Genomic DNA, 21,633 nt, shown 5'->3' with positions numbered 1-21,633 from the left:
CCGCCTGAACCCCAAGTGGTGGAACTTCGGAAGGTTGCCGGAAGATGGAGGTCACACCGGAGAAACCCTCTCCGGAGAAGTGGATTCTTGGAGTCGTCGTTGCTACTTGCTGCCCTTGCCCAGAATGCTGTTGCCATAGCCACTGGAATCAAGAAGAAGGGTGGGTTGTGAAGGTCCGGCCGGCGGCAATGAAGAGAAGAAAGAGCCGTCGCCCGGTGATGAGGAAGAAGAGACGGGCGGCGGTGGGACGTCGCGTGCCCTAGTCGCGCGAGAGGAGATGTCGCAAATAGAAGACGAATCGCTAGCACTGTGTCGTCGCGTGGGTAAAAGGAAACGAAGTTTTCTCCTCCTTTAATCTGGGCCATCCATATTGTGATGAAGATGGATGAAGATTCAGTCGTAAGATCTTGAGATAAGCTGACCAGATCACTTAAAATTAACTTGAGATTGATTCTATTTTTAGATCTGACGGTCCACATAGCTTCAAATCTTGATGGAGGGCTAGATGACTAGATCTGAGTGAAGGAACAAGAAGCGTTGTCGTAGACACTAAAAAATTGATAATAGACACTTAACAATAGACAACGCTTTTTAAAAATCATTGTCGTAGATACTAAAAAATTGATAATAGACAACGCTTTTCAAAAAACGTTGTCTTTGACCCACAAAAATCACTAATAGACAATGATTTTAAAAAAAACGTCTATTAGTCAAAAAATAAAGAGATAGACAACGATTTTCACTAAAAGCGTTGTTAAAAATATAAAGACAACGCTTTTTAAAAAAAGCGTTATCTTTTAAGTGTTGTAAAATCTCAATTTTCTTGTAGTGCACATATCCGGTCTTCAACTAATTTGGAATCGAACATCTTGACTTGGTTTAGTCAACCCTGCATACTCAATAATAAGGTTAAACTACAACAACACTTAACTTAACTCACTTGTCATTTATCAAAACCTGGGTTAGACCGTTAGTGCAAATTGTACCAACACAACCTAATATTCCTTTTTAGTATTTTGTGTAACTATTGTCAGAGAATTAAGGGAGTATGCCTTGGGCAATATGTGTGGCGGAAGTTTCAACCCTGTAAGCACAGAAATGGTGAGTCTATTTTAGGAAGAACTGTAGTGTGTCAGATTGGTTAGTCATATTTTAGAAATACATTGATATTCATACAGAGATAAAATAACAGTATATAAGGGGTCTTAACCTATAGGTGCAGGTAAAGTTCGCTATTAGAATTCACTATTCGCCATCTCTGTTGTTCATTTCTTCCTCCATCCTTTGTCTGACTTGAGCGTTAGAATACTTACGCCGAGGACCCCTCCCTAACCCGACATTGACATTTTTATCCTCTAACTCTCCTCTTTGACATTCAGGCTCGATCGTGGCACCAGGTCTCTCTTGCTCAGAGTCTTCTCATGGTCAATCTCAAAACCATCTAGCCAATGCATCATCTGCTTCAATTTCAGATCAAATCATTATAGTTTGATGAAATAGAGAGATTAATTTTTATTTGACATGATTTCGTTTCTCATTCATATAACATTAATTTTTTGTTGTTGTTATTGTTTAAGTGACATGGTTTGATTTTTATAGGAATTAGAAGCGAACACAACTTGATTAAGGAAGTAAAACTATTTGTTTGATATGAATGGAGGGGGAAAGAATAATAAGTGCAAAAGCTCAATAAGAGGGAAGACTGTCCAAAGTCTCACATATTGTGGATACAAAAACTCTTATTTGGTATATAAATTCGATCAAGATAGATAGATCGATCTTCTAATTCAAACAAGCAAGTCAAAGATGATCGTGAAGGATTGAAGATGATTCGCTGACCAATCACTATAAAAATAATCAGGTTTACTGACGGAATATACCAATATAATATTATTCCGTCAGTATATTTTCGATATTACCTACAGAGTTTAACTTTTGTTGGTAATTTTATTTATTTAAATGGGATTACTGATGGAATTAAACTTTCGTCGATAATCATTTTAGGGATTCTCGATAAAATCTAATTTTTGTCGGGAAATCTCTGACGGAATTTAGAATTCCATTGGGAATCTCTGACAGAATCTAATTTCCATCGAGAATTTTTGACGAATATAATTTCTGTTGGGAATTCCTAACTGATATAATTTCCGTCTGGGATTCCCAACGAAAATTAGATTCCGTCAGGAATCTCGAAAATAAGATTAGGACACAAGCCCTTCTCCTCCTCGTGCACTCGTTTTTTGGTCTCTGGAGATCTCGATGCATTCTCTCCTCTCTGATGATCTTTGAATAAGTTCTCTCTTTCTCAAGTCCTTTTCTCACATTCTCGATCTCCGCTAGCTACCAGCACATTGCTGGTAGCTTTTTCGGCTGCCAACATGCGGTTAGTAGCTTTTTCAGCAAAAAGCATGTGGCTGGTGGCTTTTCCGTCCGCCAACGGCATGTTGCCGGCTTTGTTGGCCGCTAACACTCGACAGGTGGATTTTCTAGCTAGCATAGGAGGGCCACTGAGGAGCAGAAGAGGGCCGCTGAAGAGTAGATGAGAGCCGAAGAGGATTGGAGGAGGGGTGAACATAGAGCGGATAATGAAGCTCTCCTTGCCCATATGAGAGCGGTTGTGGCTAATTTCTCTCACACCCAGACATCATATGATTTTGAGTCATAGGAAACTTAAGACCTATCAGACCGTGGCGATTAGCTTTTTTTGAAGTTTGTTCAGCTACAACTTAATTTTTTATTTATCATACCTAAATTATACAAAATATATTTAGTTTTGATATTTTAATCTGCTCATTTCTAAATATTATATTATACTATATATTTCAGGAGTCCCTATTTACATATTCATCATGATCATACATGTAAAATTAGTCATACATATATGTAAAATTTTGAATTATACATAATTTGATCATAATATATCATATTTGACTTTATGTAGAATTTTATATTACTAGTATTATTTAGAGTATTTTTCTATCATGATATGAATTTATATATTTGATTATGTATATTTAAATTTAGATATGGATATTTGTTTCTATTATTATGTCTGTATTTTATTTGTATTATTGGGTTTGTGTATTATTTAGATTGTGTTTGTTTTTATTTGTTTCTATCCACAAGACGGTTTATTTGTATAAGTTTACTTATGTTTGTGATATATGAATTGTTAGAATTGTGTTTGTTTGTATATATGGATTGTTAGTAGGGGTGTAATCGAGCCGAGCCGAGCCGAACTCTTGAATGTTTGAGCTTGACTCGTTTATAATCGAGCCGAGCTCGAGCTTTATTTAACGAATATATTCATGGCTCACGAGCTTATTCGAGCTTTTATCGAACCTAAACGAGCTTAATAAATATAAATCATAAATTTAAATATTCATTAAAAACTACATTATATATTTAGAGAAAATTATAATAATATTATTAAAATTTATAATTTTATTCTAATAAATAAATTTAATATATTTGTCTATATTTTTCATAAGTAGAGTGTAAAATCTATAAATTCAATATCAAAATTATTATTATTATTATTTTAAAATTACTTAATGAGTTTAACGAACGTGTTCACGAGCTAACGAGCCGAATACTGCGAAGCTTGAGCTTGGTTTGTTTATCTTAACGAGCCTCATTAAACGAGCTCAAACGAGCTTTTATCGAATCGAGCTTCGAATAGCTCGCGAGCGGCTTGGTTCATTTACATCCCTAATTGTTAGGATGTGTAAAATGTGATTGTATGTGCAGATTGTAAAATGTGATGTTTGCATGTATGAAATATCATCGCTTGTGATAGTTTTATATAGATATGTAAATTGTAAATAGGGTAGATCCCGAATACAAAATGTTCTTTTTTATTTTTTTTATTGACGAACTGTTTCTGTCAGTATTCCCTATTCTGTATCGTTATTGTGTGTCAATATTTTTTTGATGGAAATCATTGTTTCCGTCGATAATTACTAATGGAATTAGTGGTTTCCGTCGGTATATCTGTTTATTGGGTATCGACGGAAACACTGTTTATTGGTTACTGACGAAAACTAATATTTTCGTCGGTAATTAAATAGTATTTCCGTCAGTATGCTAGTTGTTTAAAATTTGGGAACAATGTTCCTGACGGTGTATACTGACGGAGACACTGTTTTCGTCGGTAAATATTTTTGGAATTTACCGACGGAATATGTATTCCATCGGAAATTATAACGAAGGAAGTTTGGTACGCGCATTTTTCATTTTCATTTTATGAAAAACATGCATTTTCTAGAAAATAGAAAATGACTTTTTGTCATTCTCTGTTTTTCTAGAAAACGCTATCTATTTTTTTTAGAAAACATGCACGAAAAACGTAAACCAAACACCATTTTTCAGAAAACGTGTGTTTTTCAGAAAATGAAAATGAAAAATGCACATATCAAACGTACCCTTAAATTTCATCGAAAAAACCATTCTCGATGAATTATCTCCTAATGAACGAGTTTTTGTCGAAACGCTATTGGTAACCGAATATACCGATAGCTTTTTGATAAAAATTCCATCGGTAAACTAAAATATTTTTATAGTGAATGTCACCCCTTCCTTCGGAAGATTAAAAAAGAATAATGTGAGCTTGAAACCATAAGAATTTAACTAGGAAAAGAAATAAGGTAAGCGAAAACGTTATTAAAAATATAGAAAAATGTTTTTTTAAAAAAAAATTGTGCAAAGAAAAGGTAATGAACATTTAAGTTTTATAAATTTAATTTACTATAAAAATTTAAAAATATATTAAAAAAAACAAAATATGGAGAGAAAGATTTATCTTAAAAAAAATTTTCCTTTGTTTTTATCCTAACCAACTACAAGACAAGTAAGCAAAAGTCTCTGTCCTAATACTTTTTCTTTCGTTTATAACCCTTGACCAAAGTACATTTTTTTCATAAATTGAGAACAAATATATTTAAAATTTAGAATGAGAAGTTTGGGTTCTAATTTAAAATATTTTAATATTAAATGAACTTTAGTGGGTTTTTTTTTTAAATCAAGGTAATTGAGAGAGGCATATTGATAATATTGATAAAGAAGAAGACAAAATTGAGTAGTAGGAAGGAAGGAACGCAAAGTGGAGACGCAAGCGTAGGAGATGTGAGTGTCTACATGCACATCGCGGGTCCCACGGGCAGGACGGCGACACCAACCAATTAGATCGCTCCCACCGCCGCAACATTAGAATTTTTACCGGATTGCGTGGCGTGCTTACCTCCAAGTTCTCATATTCACATCGTTGACGCGGCGGCCGTGCCAGATTATGCGTGTGTCGAGGGGTGACATGCGGTATCCGATCCGTAAATATTTCGTAAGAATATATATATTTTTTATTTTTTTTAAACCTAAATATTACATTTTAATTTTCAAACCCCAAATGCTAAGTTTTATTTTTTTTAAATACTATATATATATATATATTTATTTATTTATTTATATGTTATCCCGACTATAGTTCGAATAGTCAATAACAATTGTAAAAAATTTTATGAGGGATAAAAGGAAAAAAAAATATGAGAAAGGACGGCTAACCAAGGACGACAACGTTAACATCGACAGCTATCAACACTTATGACTCATAGCCTAAGTAGATCACCCGAGCTGACTTTGCTATTGATCGATCCCTGCCCCGAGGATGGAAATACCTAAGGGAGCATGATAAATGACCTCTTTCTTCTATAACATCACTTAGGGACTGTGATTATCTCTCTTCATTTAATTGTGGGATGGGTGATGAGAGACGTTCGGGGTGAATATTATCATTTTTTTACCATAATTATACAATTTTTTCACTTTGTTCCCACAAAATGTTAAATATATTATATGTTAGTTGAAATATGTATCCAATTTATGTCGATTAATTTTAAAATTAATAGACTCAACTTCACAAAAGTTCTTCATCTGTACCTACATAAATTGTAAAATACTCACAGGCAATCATTTATTAAAAAAAATTTATTCATTAATTCATCAAAATTGATTAAAAAAAACACCCCATAGCATAGTTTGGAGGTTTTGAAAAAAAAAAAATCAAATTGGACCTCAATTACTGAACAAAATAAGATAATGGCGATAGGCCATTGATAATTTTATCCGAATGCTGATTTTTTTAATATCTTTTTTTTTTTTCCTTTGTTTCTTAGACTTCAAGTATCTTTTTCAACGTGTGGCTATCCCTCGAATTTGAAAGGGGAAATGAGAGCCATGTCATTGTTAATGAAGAATTTTGAGTTCATCCCTTCAATTTTTTTTTTGAAAAATTTTAAAATTCATTGCACATTTAATATCTTCTTGACTATTTATTTACCACGTGGAGTATAGCATTACAAGTGAAATAATTTTGTGGAATTTAAATTTAATAAAATTAGTTATTTGAAGGGGGGAAAAAATTCATAGTGAGTTTTCTGAAATAAATGAGGGAAAGGACAAAAATGTAGAATTTTAGTGTTTAATATAAATAAATAAATAAAGAAAATCCATTGTTTAGCCGACCACGTCTCCCCCACCCACCAAAACCGTTGACGTGGACGGCCGCGTCGTCGCCCGCCTCCTGCCACGTCTACCAAGCATCCACCGACACGTCCCTCTTTCGATTCGACTACGCGTCGGCTTCCCATTGAGTCGCCCGTTCCCGGTTCCTTGTCTCCGCCCGCCACACCTTACTCGTCCACGCAACACGTCACGCCCCTTCATGGCTTCATTAATGGCGCCCGGAGGCACCCCACACTCGACCCAGCGATCTCCTCCCTCCCCGAGACAGCAAACGCAATGCCTACTCACCGTGGAGACGACCATGGACGCCACTAAGCAACAAGGGCAGAGGAGGCCATGAAAGAGATGGGCGAAAGGTGAGACCCCCACGACAGCGGCTGCCATTGGTTATCAGGTTCCATCACTGCAATTAACAACACGGCTCGCGATCGATCTCGCCCAGCTCCCAGATCTCTAAAGAAGGCGCTCTGCTCCGCTCTCCTGGGACTAGTGGCATCAATGGAGAGCGAGGAGCGGTCGGCGACGGCGGAGGAAGGCGACTGCTGCGGCTGGATGGAGATGGAGGAGGGCAAGGACGGTGGCGACCGGCGGAGGAAGCGGTTCAGCCAGGAGCAGATCAAGTCGCTGGAGACCATGTTCGAGACGCAGACCAAGCTGGAGCCTCGACAGAAACTCCGTCTCGCCGGCGAGCTCGGCCTGGAGCCCCGGCAGGTGGCCATCTGGTTCCAGAACAAGCGCGCGCGGTGGAAGGCGAAGCAGCTCGAGCGGGAGTACTGCAAGCTCAAGGCCGAGTACGATGCGCTGCTCTCTAACTTCGACGGCCTCAAGAAGGAGAAGCAGCTCCTCCTCCAGCAGGTACAAATCTCCCCTCTCTTTCTCTCTCTGACATTTCCGTCAATCCGCCACCCTTCTCGTCATTTCCTCGAACACTTGGCAGGTGCAGGAGCTAACAGAAATGATAGAGAAAGCAGAGGAAGGAAGCGACAGAGTCGGAGTGAAACAGGAAGAGCACGGCCTCCGCGCCGGCGGTCAACGGGCAGACTCCTCCTTGACTTCGTCGGAGGAGCCGCAGTTTTGCTTCGCCACCAACAACTGGCCTTCCGATCAGTACTTGTGCAGCAATCCACAGTGGTGGGAATTTTGGTCTCTCAGTGAATAAATCCCACCTGCAAGTCTGCAACGCCAACTCAAAGAATGAAGAAACGATGATTTCCTTCTCATTGAGGAAGAAGAGTGCTGCTGCATCCAATCAAATGCTTAAAACAGAGTAGTGTATAAAGTGTCTGTGTGGAAAACTTCGAACCGTCCTCGTGAATCTACTTAGTTCTCATCAGCAGAACAATATATGTATATGTAATCCTAGACGACTACCACTGTGAATGATCAAGGAAGTATGTGCCCATCCAGAGTAGTGAGGATCTTTTGATATAAAGGTTACACAGTGAATTGCCTTTGATATTTCTGAAAATTCCATTGGAAAAACTGATTAGTCTTTGAATTGAGTAATGCACCTAATTACAGACTTCAAGTGCCACAAAATTCTACATTTTGATCTCATTCTTCCTCTGCTTCGGCTGGTAACCCTTCTTTGAACCACTTGTAGAGCCCTCCTTCTAGGTGAAATACATTTTTATACCCATTTAGCACCAATAGATATGCTGCTATTAAGGACCTGTGGATGGAAAATTTTGCCATATCAAGGATCACAAGTTTTGTTTTACTACAAGTTCAACAACAAACTCTATATACGGAACTTAATTGAATTTTGATTGACATAGTGACTTGGAGATACTACAACTCTAGTCGAAGTGTTAACCCTTTAAATCTCGCATGAACAAATTGCAAGTCTCTTGAAACACCACCAAGAAAACAACAAAAAGGAGCAAATATATATGCTGATTTTAAAGTTTTTGTCAGTCTTTGGTTGTTATCCTTCTGCAGTAATGTTTCTTAATTTTCCTCATATTCTCTAAAACAATGAATGGCTGAATTTATCTTTTTGTGTGGCATTTTAAAATGAATAAAGACAGTCGGTATGCAGATGGCACTAAGTTACCTGGATTGCAGGCCTTCTGGAAGACTTTGTGATGGCTTCATGGTGCCTCCGGTGGAACATGCTACAATGATTTTTGCATCTTTATCGAGTTTTGACTCCACACCTGTTTGTTAGCAGAACATTCATCAGAACACATGCAAATGCACACTAGGAAAACCATGTTTCTGTGTCTGGGTTAAAGAACTTACTCTGCACAAACTCAGGGTTCTCTTCTGTTCCGGTGAAAATGCCAAAGAAAGCAAAAGCAGCACGCCGAGCAATATCCCTTGCTGTCCATTCCTTAATGAGCCTGTATATTTGTACATTGATAGCGCCAGGTGGATGAGCCTGATGAAATTGAAGAGTTCCATTAGGGAACCAGATGCAAATCACAGGAAGAAGAAGCATTCAGCAAAAACTACTCAGGAACATGGTGGAGATAATGATTGCTCACTGAAGATATGACAAGTTCACATAGAAACATCAACTTATTTTTTGGATAAGTAAAAATGTATAAGCGCAAAATAAGAGTACAATAGACGGACTTAGGAGTGATTTATGTTAGAATACACTCCTAAAGACCAGTACATGTGAATTTGCACCATTCTGAAAATTTTCTCACTGTCTAACTGCTCCTCACCAAAGAAACTACTATTTCTAGTTCTCCATGCAAAGTGTATTGCAAAGTCTATCAAAGAAGACAAGGCAAGATGTTTAGCCTTGGTCAACAACGTACTCCCACGATAGTATCTTCTAAAAACTCTTAACGTTAGTCAATACGTAGACATCTCCTATCTCATATGTAGTCACTCCCTGATTCTCCTCCATAGATCTGCAATCAAGAGGCATCTAAAGAATATGTGCTCCTATCTCTCCAACACCTACTTGCAGAAGGTTCAATGTCGATCCTCTAGATAATCTTGCCTGTCTCTAATGGGAAGACGCTTCTGTGTTAGCATCCAAAAGGTAATTGTTTGACTAGGTTGTACATAGGGCTCCCACACTGTCTAACTGCTCCTCACCAAAGAAACTATTATTTCTAGTCCTCCATGCAAAGTGTATCAAAGAAGACAAGGCAAGATGTCTAGCCTTGGTCAACAACCTACTCCCACGATAGTATCTTCTAGAAACTCTTAACGTTAGTCGGTGGATAGACATCTCCTATCTCATATATAGTCACTCCCTGATTGTCCTCCATGGATCTGCAATCAAGAGACATCTAAAGAATATGTGCTCTTGTCTCTCCAACACCTACTTGCAGAAGGTGCAATGTCGATCCTCCAGATAATCCTGCCTGTCTCTAATGAGAAGACGCCCAAAAGGTAGTTGTTTGACTAGGTTGTACATAGGGCTCCCACACTGTCTATGCCCATTATTTATTAGGACTAGAATGTCTAAAAAAGTCATATGCCCTGTCCACTCCTTCTTCCTACACAAACCAATCAGCCAATTGTAGCATCCTCTAACAACCCAACAGCTAATAGTATAAGATTCCTTATTTGTAGCAATCGCTTTATCAGAGGGGAATCTAAGTGGACTGCCTCCCAAATCCATACATCAGCTCGCCTCAAGTAAGTGTAATGTACCCACTTGATCCATAGAGCGTCAATCTTAGTCTGTATCCTCTATAATACCTTAACCAGAAGGACATGGTTACAAGCTCGCAATCACAAAATCCCAAACCTCTTTCATCTTTAGGTCTACACATATCCGCCCAAGACACTGGAGAATGCTTAGATGTCCACATAAAAGACCTACAAATACCATTAATAATGTCTCGAAGTAAAAGCAAAATAGATAACCAAGAAGCTTTACATGTCTTGGAGCACTGAGGTGATGAATTGTGTTTTGCTCGCGTAAGATAGTGTCTTTCATGGCCAAATGTTGATCCTCTGAGTTAAAGAATCCATTAAGGGGTTATAGTCTGAAATCCGAAGACGTTGAGAAGCAAGCGAGATCCCCAAATATCGGAAAGTCATTATACCCTCTTGGAAATCCGTGATGGAAAGTAGCCTCCTGTAGGTCATGTCATTCACACCAACCAAATAAATATTCGACTTTAGACGATTAACCTGTAGTCTTGTTTGATACGGATATATCTTGAGGACCCCAGTGGGAGGAATCACTGTTCACAGGGGGGCTTCTTTGGCTTCACATGTTGTCGCCGCTAGGGGGAGGACGCACTGGGTCACTGCCTTCGTCAACCTCCTCCTCTTTCCCTCTCCTCTCGCTGACAAATTCTTCCGGCCACCATCTTCTCCTTTCTCCACGCCACCACGAATCAAGGCGGGAGGAGAGTTTCTTCTTCATCTCTCGCCGCCATGAGCAAGCGACGGCCGCCGACGACAACTGCCTCTAAGCTGCCTCCTTCCTTCTCCACGCCAATGATGTCGAACTCGCGCCTCCATCGCCGCCAAGCACGCACGGCCGTCTCCCCTTTTTCACGCCGACGCCCTCGCAAGCAGCCCCTTTCCTTCTTCCTCTCCACGTCGACGCCCTTACGCCGTCTCTCTCGGTGCCTCCTCTCCCCCGTTCACGCATGCCTCTGCCATCGCCGGCATCACCGATGCCAACACCAGCGGTCTCCTCATCACTCTCCCTCTCTCGCACGTTATCGCCTCGCGTGAGAGCAGTAGCCCGTGATGTTGCTGTTGCCTCCGACCATTGACACCTTCCATGTGCCGACATCTCCCTTTCCCTCACATCTCGCCAGCAGCCTGAGCAAACAGTCCAGCACCGACGAAGTCTCTAGCGGGAGGCCGTCACTTCCAACGACAACCACTAGCCGACCCATCACCTTGGCAGACCTATTGCCTTGGTCCGACATCGATCCAACGCCCTTGCCCTTAGGCCCGATGCCGGTCTAGCCCCTGATCCATGTCGTCATACGTTGTTGATGCGATCCAATCTCCCCCGAGCTATCGTCGTAGTGCACCTCGCTAGTGTGTTCCAGTTTTGTGCCAATGTGGTGTTCCAGCTTTCGTGTCGTTATTACTATTCAACTTGTATGTCATTATTGTATTTCGGCCTGCGTATTGTTATCACAGCCCGGCCTACGTGCCGCTATGATATCCCGGCCTGTGTGCCGAGGTCACATCCGGTTTCTTGCCATCAAGTCCGGCTCCGTGTCGTCAGATCCAGCTCTCCATCTTGCTGGGAGTCATCTGCTCTTTCGGGTCACGACAACTCGAGCAGCGTCCCGACCAGCTCACTGATCCACCCGAGGGCGTCCCCTGAGCTAGGGTACGTTCTCTGTTCATATTCTATACCCATTTCATTATTTTATGTCCTAGTATGTTACTTATATATTCGTTGGATCTGCCTCGAGCATCGGGGTACCAGAGACCGGGCAGCCCAATCACTGGCTACAGGTAGCGTTGACTAGAGGACTTCTGACGACTTGGTCAACATAGAAGCCATCTCAGCATATCCCCCTCCGGGACTTCACGATTCGGTCAACATTCCATCCATCTCACCTAGCGATCCATCTTACTCAGATTCCGGACAGGATCACTGTTGTTGCCCCAAACTCTTGTAAACATGTAGTCAATGTGCTCATTGATGCCAAATCACCCCGACTGAATAATAGCAAATCATTAGCATTGACCAAATGTGCTAATCTAAGGTGGCTACATTGGGGATGGAAACTGAAACCGATCTAATGGTGCATTGGTATATCTGTCTCCTAAAGATTTCAATATAGATACCAAATAAGTAGCTCCCTGTCGTAGTCCTCTTGCACCTCTAAAAAGACCAAATGATCCCCCATTGATAGCCAACGAGAAAGATGTGGTAGTCATGCACTCCATTATCCATGTTATACACTTCTAACGAAACTTCAGACCAACGAGAGTCTCATGCAAGAAATCCCAATGTAGTGAATCAAAAGCCTTCCGAAGAACAAATTTCATAATATATTTGGAAGAAATGTGTTTTCTTTTATATCTTCGAAAGAGCCCCTGTGCTAAGCGGATATTATTTGTAATGAGCCAAAAGCTGCCAGTGACTGATGAAGGATACCATCTACTGCTTCCACTAATCGAGCTACCGATAACTTGGATATGACCTTGTAGAACATTGTATAATAGTAATCGGTTGGTAGTCAATTACATTACTAGCACATGACGATTTGGGGACAAGGGTTATCAATGTATGATTCCATCTTCTTAGCAATCTTCCACTAGTGAAAAACTCCATCACTGCTGCAGTAAAATCTGTCCCTACAATATCCCAAGCATGTTTGAAAAATTTTGACCCATAACCATCCGGTGCCCTCTTATCAATTATGTCAATAGACGTACTATCTGAGCGTGCTGGTCCAAGGCTGAAAGTCATACAAGAGTGTGGGAATGATGTTGTGCGAACAACAGCATTCCCAAGTTGGTTCTGAAAATGTTCGGTGAAGGTATGCACCACTTCCTCAAAAAGATTCCGTAAGATTACCATCAGGTTTCTCAATTGCAGTGATCTCCTAATGTTTCGTTTCATAATAGAATGGAAGAAAGTCGTATTGCGATCCGCCTATTTGAAGTATCCAATTTTTGCATGCTGCATGCAAAAAAGAGTGCTCGGCAGCGCTCAGGCAGGCTGCAGATTGTTGTATCTCCTTGTAACAGCCTTGTGGCTCTGTGTTAGTCCTGCTTTCTGTACCTCCTCTAAACACCCACGGGCAGCAACAGCCCTTGCTGAAATATGCTGGTAATGATTGGTATTCAGCTTCTTCAAATCGTATTTCAGCAACTTCAAAATTCGCCAGAGTCAAAATCGCCATTTACTTCTAACTGTTTGTTGTTTGTATTCTGCCATTTTGATTCAACCAATTGTGAAAATGTCTCAAGTTTAGTCAGCATGTTGAAAAACTTGAAGGCCTTTAGGATACGACTGCTTCCATCCAAAATAGAAACCAAGTCAGCAGAGTGATCAGAAAGGCATCCCGGCGGAGTAAACTCTGCAAAACTCCGTAGTTCAGCTTCCAACCAACCTTTGTTGACCAGGATTTAACTTGCTACATATATTTCCATTCGTCCACGTGTATCTCCAACCCGTGTAAGTTAAGTCTTTTAGTCCAGCAAGGGTCGCACAGTTCTGAAAATCTGAACTAAACAGATTTTCAAAACCTAACAGGAACCACACTTTCAAAACCTACATTTTCAATTGTTTAGGAGGAACAGATTGGTAAAAGGGCTATTCCGCCCCCGGGTAACAGTAGGGCGCTTTTTTAATTTCTCAGGTATTTAAAGATCGAGTACTAGTTTTGACGAATTAATGGATGAATTTCCTTGGCTTAAAAATGCTAGGCTGATGGACCGTTCGCTACAAGTGCTTCCTGATTTACGCTTGTAGTCGGTGGAAAACTTCCGTGGGACTGAGCCAATCACCTCCAACTAAATTTTTTTTTCAGCATTTTCATTGGTCATAGGATTTGAACAAGACTATGAAAAAAACATAAGTTGATACAGAACATCAATGAAAATAAAATGAACTAGCTGAAATATACCAAAAGTTAGCACAATTTAATCCCTCCTGAGACATGACATACATGTTTACTTGCACTACACTTCTACCTCTTGCACGTCAAATTATAAGGCGTCAAGTAAACATTGCTCTTTATAAGAGTAAATCAACGATAGTTTCCGGTATGAGTAACAAAGAATACCTCCTTAAACTCTGCTTCAGGCCGGACATCCAAAATAACAAAATTGTTTTCCTTCTGTAGACGCAAGGCTTCCTTTACATCAACACTGCGAACCTGCAAGAATCATTTCTTCAAACGTTGAGGTCTGGAAACATGCGTGAAAGTCACCAAATATACTTCAACCAAGATTCAAACTAAATTCTTTTTAGAGATAAACGTTTCATCCTTACTTCAGCCAATGACTATCAAATTGTGGACACGCCACTTCTAGATAACTACTCCCCCTAATTTACAATCGACGAGAGGGATACAATTGTATTTTGATGATAAAAGAGAACAATTACGGTGTTCCGCCATATTGTAAAAATGAATTCGGGCAGAAAAGATAAATACCCTCTTCTGAAGTAGAAGCTCGCGCTTGATCTTCCAGTCTTCTTCGGCTGACTCCAAAAAAGACGCAGTAACAAATCACCGACTTGATAGCATAAACGAGGGGCATCCACCAGAAACTAGACGACGCGAACTGGAAGTTGATGTAGCATACCGGGAGATTTCGCAGGTTTAGTGGCGGCGGCACTTCTGACGCAAACACGACGCGAAGCGGAGCGAGAGGAGGCGGCCGCCGGATACGAGGATGGGGTGCAACTCAGGCCAGAGGGCAAGCGAGGTCGATAAAAGGATAAACGCGGATTCACGGCGGCAGAAGCGATCATTTTGCTCCTGTTGCTTGTGCACTACGGCGGTGAGAATCTGACGGTGGCGGATCTAAACAAGGAATTGGAAAGATCGGAGAAAAATATAAAGAAAGGGAGGAGAGATCGATCTGGTGGCGCCGCCATATCTCAACTGGTGGTGGAGGTTGCAGCCCCCGTCACCGAGACCCCACCAACCTCTTCCGGCTTTTTTTATCGTGATCTGATCAGACCGGCCCAAATTTGGTTCGGTTCGCGACTTGCATGTTAACTCGGATTAAAAATTTAAAAAGATTTTTCAAATCCAAATCGGAATTTCTAAAATAGATTAAAAAAAAGTTTATTCAATAAATACCATGCAGTAAACATTGCGAGAAACAAATTTATTCAGCATGAGCATGAGATAAATAAATTAAGACAACAACACAACCAAATTTGACTTTGATATTGAGTTCGAGAGGTTCCAGGACTCGAGTCAAATAATTATTAATTTCTAATTTTTTTTTTAAAAAAATCAATTGGTATTTAAATTGAGGGCGGTTTGGATCTTTTGCAGGGTGCGAGACAGGAGGCCGGTGACCTTCTCCACCGCCTCCGGCGTCACGCCCGCCGTCATCAGGTTGAGTTGGAATTCCATGGTGAGAAGCGAGCTGGAGTTCGCGCCCGGCAGGATGGCGAAGCCACATGGGAGGAGCCCCACGTCGGCCGTGTCGCCGCCGTTGTTCATGACATGGTGCATCGCCGTCACGTCCACCAGCGCGTAGATCACCGTCGCGTCGCCAGATGCGTCCATGGTCGTCTCTTGAATGATCAGTTGCTGGGCCGTCTGAGAAATAATTAGTGATAATTAGATTGGGATGGTGGGAAGAAAACAGAGGAATGGGCAATTAGAATCGATTGCGTACGCCGGTGCGCAGGAGGACGACGGCGTTGGAGTCGTCGTTTCCTGTGGAGACGTGAGCCATGTTGTAGATCTGCCCGCCGTCTCCGAGAACGTCCCATTGACTCCGGCAGCTCCCGTCGCGGAGGAAGTCGAAGAGCCGCCTGGGCGCCACGGGCATCCACACCGCTGTCGACGCGCAGAGCACGATCCCCGGCAGCTCCCCTGCCTCCGGCAAGCTCTTCCTTGTCATAACGTTCGCCGGCGACAACTCACCTCCGCCGATGCGATTATCTTGCTCCACCTTGCGCCACTCACCGACCGCCGACGAGCACACGCCGATGGCGAACGCCCGCGTCATCTTCTGCGCAAGCTTCAGCATGCTCAGTTGCGCGAACACGATGCCAGAGTCGAGTTCACGGCGGGAGGAGGACATGAGAAGGCCGACCACCTCGCAGCGGCGCTGCAGGGAGGCGACCCACCTACCGGCGCCGAACGCCATGCCGGATCGGAGATGCTGCTGGTACATTTGGCTCACTTGCTCTTCGACATACTCGTTATGTTCCACCCACGTCACCTGCGTTACCCATATCTTAATGCATAGATCGCCGGAGATTGATTAATTGTCAATGGGGTCAAAGATCGAACCTTGGAGTAGCCATTAGCCATATCTTGCACCAGGCAGCCGGAAGGCAGACGTCGAAAGCTCGCCCCGACTTGACGGCCGGGGTTCATGATACTGTCAACGGAGACGTCGACGACGACCCAAGTGCCCTCCCGCTGCTGCTTGCAGAACCGGAGAAAGCGGAGCTCGCGGACGGCAACCAACGGCGAAAGCGCTTGCAGCTCTGCTTGCATCTTTAACCAATCAAACCATCAAATTAGATTCCGTAGTTGATTAATTTAATAATATTTCATGCGCTTTATGAGTTAATCATTGCTCACGATTTGCAGAGCGCCTTCTCTTGTTCCACCGACGCCGGGGATTACTACTTCGTCGACGGCGGCCTTGGCGACGATGCAGGGAAACATTTCAACCCATTTATTCTGCATTGAGTTGAAGAACTGGTGATTAATTGTTTTTAATAGAAAGTAAATCTTTAATTTATCTGTGAAAAAGATGGATAATTACCGCGTCCATCAGGGTGTCGACGAGAGCGACGGCGCTTATGAGCACCATTCCGGCCTCCCTCGTCGCCTCCGGCGTGTACCCCACCGAAGACAGCCCTGTGATGCGGCAGTGCTTGTAATACTGGTCGTAGTTGAGCGTCTCCACCACACCGTCGAAGCCTCGAAGCCAGAGAGGACCCTCCATCTGCGCGATGGTCACCAGCTCCTCCATCGCCGCCAGAGCCAGCTCCACCAGAAAGCTCTGCTCGCCCCCCTGCATCGCCGTCGGAGGAGAGATTATTGGGTTCACTATATTGTCGTAGACCGGCTGAGCAACAGCAACAGCAGTGGAAGGTGGCATCGAGGGACCGGTCGTGTTGGCGGCCGGGACGGAGGCCCCGAACTCGAAGACGTTGCTCGGCATGGGCGACGTTGGAGCGATCGACAGAGAAGAGAAGGACTTGCCGAGGAACCTTATTGTAAGGGTGCACAGGCGTTCGTGCTCCTCCCTGAGGCTGGCGTTCTCGACCCAGAGTTGCTCCTCCACCGGCGTGAGCTCGGCGAGCGTCGCCGACAAGCCGCAGTTGAAGCACCGAGAGTCCACCGTCGCTTCCCGGTACTGAATGCTCTCGTTCCGCAGCCTCTCGTTCTCCTGCCGCAGCATCGAGTTCTCGTACCTCTCGATTTGCGTCTGCAAAATTACCACATCAAAATCACATAAAAATGCAATTTTAACCAGAAATCAACATACCTTCATTTGGGTTCTCCTGTTCTGGAACCAGAACTTGACTTGCCGGGGGTCGAGGCGGAGCCGCCTGCTGAGCTCCTCTCGTTGCTTCTCTTCCGGGTGAGGGCATTCCTTAAACATACTACAATTAGAAAGTCAAATCATGAAGTATCGATCGATCGATCGATCATAAAGTCAACTAGAATATCGATTGATCAGCTTACGCTTCGAGTTCTTGTATCTGTCGCGCGGTGTGCCGATGGTATCGATTCCTCCGGCGACGATTGCCACTGTTACTCCCCTGATCAACATCATCGCTGGACATATCCAAGTTCTCGTTGAACGATCTGCTATCGCCCTCGTCCTCCCTGTTCCGGCTACCGGAATATTCCCCACGTCCCCTTCCGCCACTGCCGCCGCCGGCCATCATTTCATTATTCTGGACGTCCACGTTCGGCTGCTACCCCAACAAAAATCGTCGCCGTGGATTAATTCCAAATTAAATAAAACCCACGTTGAGTGTGCAAATCGACCAAGATATATAATCAATTAATTACCTGTCCAATAGAGAGGCCGCCAGCAGTAACGAATCCAGGGTTCGTGATTCTGAGCTGCGTCGCCGGAGTCAACTCCTCTGCAGTAGCCGGTGCCGCCGCCGCTTGCCCGTAGTATGCAGAGCCGCTCGATCTTCCGGTGTCGGATGTGCCTCCAAAGCTCATCCTTGCCGCTTCCTCTTCCCCACTCATGATGATCTCGCAGTAAGATCGAATCTTTCGTTCTCTTTCCAAAGATCAAACTTTTCTCTGATCAAATAATGATTCGATCACAGAAAAAACGCAGGAATTAATCAGAGAAAACTTCGGTACTAATCCTCCTCCGCCGATCACCCCTCTTTGATCAGAGAAAAACAACATAAATAAAACAGCTTTTCTCTCTTCGACAACCCAAACGAAAAATGGACAAAAACTCACAGATATCAGATATTCCTTCCATCTCTGAATGCAGAAATGGCAGCAGAGGAATGAACGAATAATAAGCAATAAATCAAATCAAACAACACCAAGAATAACGCAGCAGCAACATCGAATCGGTAAATAATCGAACAATCGCTTGCTTCCACTGCTCGTCGTCGTCTTCGATGGACTAAAACAACGTCAAAAGTCCAAGCGCTGACTTCTCTTCCCGCTGCTGTCAGTTTGACTTACTCACCCCCCAGTCAAACAGAATAACAAAGCACGATAAACAATAAAATTTAGGAATTTATGATCATTCTGACTTCTCTTCCTGCTGCTATCAGTTTGACTTCCTCACCACCCAGTCAAATAGAATAACAAAGCACGAAAAACAATAAAATTTAGGAATTTATGATCATTCACTTACGTGCGAGAAGACGGCGATTGAAGCGGGACTGTGTGCCGAAGCAGTGATGGCGACGGCCAAAGATTGAAGAAGAAGGAATGAAGCGGAATGGAGGCGAGACACAGTTACTAGAAGCGAGCGAACAGGGGAACTCGAAATGGCGGTTTTACTGCCTCAAGCCGGCTCAATCTACCCGAACCGACCCGGACAATACCATCTGTGGGATTCGGAATTCAACGGACTTGATCGTCCGGTTCGGTCGAATCGGAAAGGAGGATAAATTTATACAAAGCGAGAATCACGAGTTCCTCTGGATACGCTGCAGCGCGCATTTTATACTCTGCTTTCAGTTTGCAAATTTCATCCGTTAGATATGTTGATGGAAAGGAAACGTGGAATCGATGTTGGACAAGATCCGTGATAATTCTGCAAGCTCATCGCCTTCTAAGATTTGAGGAGTTGCCAACAATAGCAGATTGTCTTTGGTAGGTTGTCAATTTGACTAGTATTTTTAAAGCAAAGTGGTGACAATAATGGGGAATTATTAATTCGAATAACATTACATATTTAATTATTTAGGAAATTAAAATACACTTGAAAAATGAATGAATTTAAATAATATTTTTCCAACTTGATATTTTTGTTAGGGTTTTATAATTGTACATATATTGATTATTATAATGGTGAAAGTAGGTGAATTTATCTTGTTGAAATTAAATATATATAATTTTTTTAGTAAAAATATGATCCTAATATTTAAATATAACAAATTATATTTATTCAAATAAGACGATACATTAATTGTAAAAACAATTTAAGTTCGACTCTTCGGGTCGTTAAGAATTATAATCTTCGGGTCGTTAAGGATTATAATGTACTTAGAATCGACAAAAAGTGATGACCCGATGATAATTAACGCGAACCGACAATTTTAAAAATAAAATTAAAATTGATAATATAAATTTTTACTATTCAAAGTGAGTGTCTTGTTGCGTCTTGTTTAATGATCTCCCACTTCTTTAATTTTGAAAAATAAATATTTACATCACTAAAATAAATTATTTTTAGTTACAAATAGTTAAATTAATTCAAACTTCTATACGCGGAGTTTAATCACAAACACAGAGAAATTAAACTAATCCATTTTGAGTCCTGTCATGTTACTAAACCTGTCCCTTAATTACTATTTTAGTTATTTAATTAATGCTACACTAATTATTATTTAAATATTATAAATATGGAAGACATAAATAAATAAATTGTGAAAAATAAGAAGTGACGAGTAGCTTGCTGGTTTTCACACCACTTACCTATTTTTCATTCTTTACCAAAAAAATTTAATTATTTTTTAATATAATTATGCAATTTTGTATATTTATTTTTAAATTAAAGGATCCGTTTAATTAAAACGCACGCGAACCATTTTAACCTCCATTTATCATGAGTTACTTCTAATGCTCAATGAAAATATTAATTGAGAACAATTAAGTTTATAGTGATCGTTTGAATAATTAAAAGGTGATAAATTTAATTATATGGATAGATATAATTATCTTTCCTTCTTCATTTAAGATAGATATATATATATATATTTTAGATTTCATAATAACTTAATTATCTTAACATAATTGGAATTAAATTTTAAAAGGACAATGTGAAAAAAAATGCTAGAGAATTACACACAAGAGTTGAGACTTTGTAGATTGTTTAGTAGATAAAGAAGTATCCTAACGATCCATAGATAGATTTATTTGTATCAAAGAATATAATAAAACAACACTTTATTTTTTTCTAACTCATAAAATTCTGTATCTTAGTTATTTTCATGTCTATCTAGTTAAATATTCATGGGTCAATTTATTAAAAAAAAAATACTCATAAAATCTTAAAACGGGTTGAATACCCGTTAACAAAATCAATTTAAAACGGGTTTGGCAATGGCCAACGGGTGGCCTCTCCCTACAGGGGCGTAAATATGAGATTTTTCATAATATATGGGGGAAAATGGATAGCAAACTTCTAGTACCTTCGAGACCTTTTTTTTTTTCCGTCCTCTCTATCTTCACCGCTCTATGGACGGCGCCGGCGACCATGGCGGCGGAGATGGTGGTGTCGATGAATGCGATTCCACTGAGAAAGTGTCCAGGACTCCAGTGAACCCCTTCTGGCATCTTTCCGAGGTGTCTTGCGAGCGTTCCTCTCCTACCTTTTTGTCCGGGTCTCATCCAATCTCCACTTTCGCATCCTCACGGCCATCGGGTACACCTGCATTGATTATATTTTGGAACTCAACCTGTGCGTTATCTCCATAGCAGGATTTGCTTCCTCGTCCTATGGTGAGTTTTCTCACCAATTGTTGTTCAGTGCGTGCGTGGTGCGCCAATGTCTGTTAATGTGATAGATTTGTTATTTTTTCTTCGTTCTGATAGAAATTAGAGTACTTATGGATGTTTGAGGTGATTTGATTCCTCGAAAGGCTTGCTCTAAGAAATTTACTATTTATGCGGATGATCCCTAACCTGATCCTATCTGAAAACGGTGGAGATGACATGCTGGACAGATGACTTGTCGTTGACCAGGAGAAGACTTTAAGATAGAGCAAAGATGACTCCTGATACTCCTTAGCTTCCTGTGTAGATTTCACAGAGAGTAATGGAAAATGTTAGAGCGAGAACAAGG

At 41.5% G+C, this 21,633-nt stretch overlaps 3 protein-coding genes across 4 annotated transcripts; 1 reads left to right on the top strand and 2 right to left on the bottom strand.

Moving 5' to 3' along the window:
- Positions 1-6,732: 6,732 nt before the first annotated feature.
- Positions 6,733-7,974, top strand: LOC121993129 (homeobox-leucine zipper protein HOX6-like). Its single transcript, XM_042547805.1, has 3 exons — positions 6,733-6,872; positions 6,959-7,371; positions 7,454-7,974. The coding sequence occupies exons 2-3, from the start codon at positions 7,015-7,017 to the stop codon at positions 7,673-7,675; spliced, it is 579 nt and encodes a 192-aa protein (XP_042403739.1). The 5' UTR covers positions 6,733-6,872; positions 6,959-7,014; the 3' UTR covers positions 7,676-7,974.
- On the bottom strand, positions 7,669-15,058 carry LOC121993128 (rhodanese-like domain-containing protein 14, chloroplastic). 2 transcript variants are annotated; one of them, XM_042547804.1, is made up of 7 exons: positions 14,731-15,057; positions 14,580-14,626; positions 14,208-14,300; positions 8,761-8,899; positions 8,573-8,675; positions 8,062-8,188; positions 7,746-7,977 (listed from the first exon to the last, which is right to left on the bottom strand). In XM_042547804.1, exons 1-6 carry the CDS (start codon positions 14,897-14,899, stop codon positions 8,071-8,073), a joined length of 669 nt encoding a protein of 222 aa, XP_042403738.1. In that variant the 5' UTR covers positions 14,900-15,057; the 3' UTR covers positions 7,746-7,977; positions 8,062-8,070. The 2 variants fall into 2 exon arrangements, with proteins under 2 accessions (XP_042403737.1, XP_042403738.1); XM_042547803.1 differs by having other exon boundaries at positions 7,669-8,188; positions 14,731-15,058.
- A 334-nt stretch (positions 15,059-15,392) lies between these two features.
- Positions 15,393-18,341, bottom strand: LOC121991236 (homeobox-leucine zipper protein ROC6-like). Its single transcript, XM_042545246.1, has 8 exons — positions 18,153-18,341; positions 17,820-18,052; positions 17,620-17,737; positions 16,891-17,559; positions 16,704-16,805; positions 16,407-16,616; positions 15,784-16,335; positions 15,393-15,704 (listed from the first exon to the last, which is right to left on the bottom strand). Exons 1-8 carry the CDS (start codon positions 18,339-18,341, stop codon positions 15,393-15,395), a joined length of 2,385 nt encoding a protein of 794 aa, XP_042401180.1.
- Positions 18,342-21,633: the final 3,292 nt, after the last annotated feature.

This window comes from Zingiber officinale, chromosome 6B (genome assembly GCF_018446385.1).
Source record: "Zingiber officinale cultivar Zhangliang chromosome 6B, Zo_v1.1, whole genome shotgun sequence".
NCBI classification, from domain to species: Eukaryota; Viridiplantae; Streptophyta; class Magnoliopsida; order Zingiberales; family Zingiberaceae; genus Zingiber; species Zingiber officinale.
This window is presented reverse-complemented; position numbering and strand designations above follow the sequence as displayed.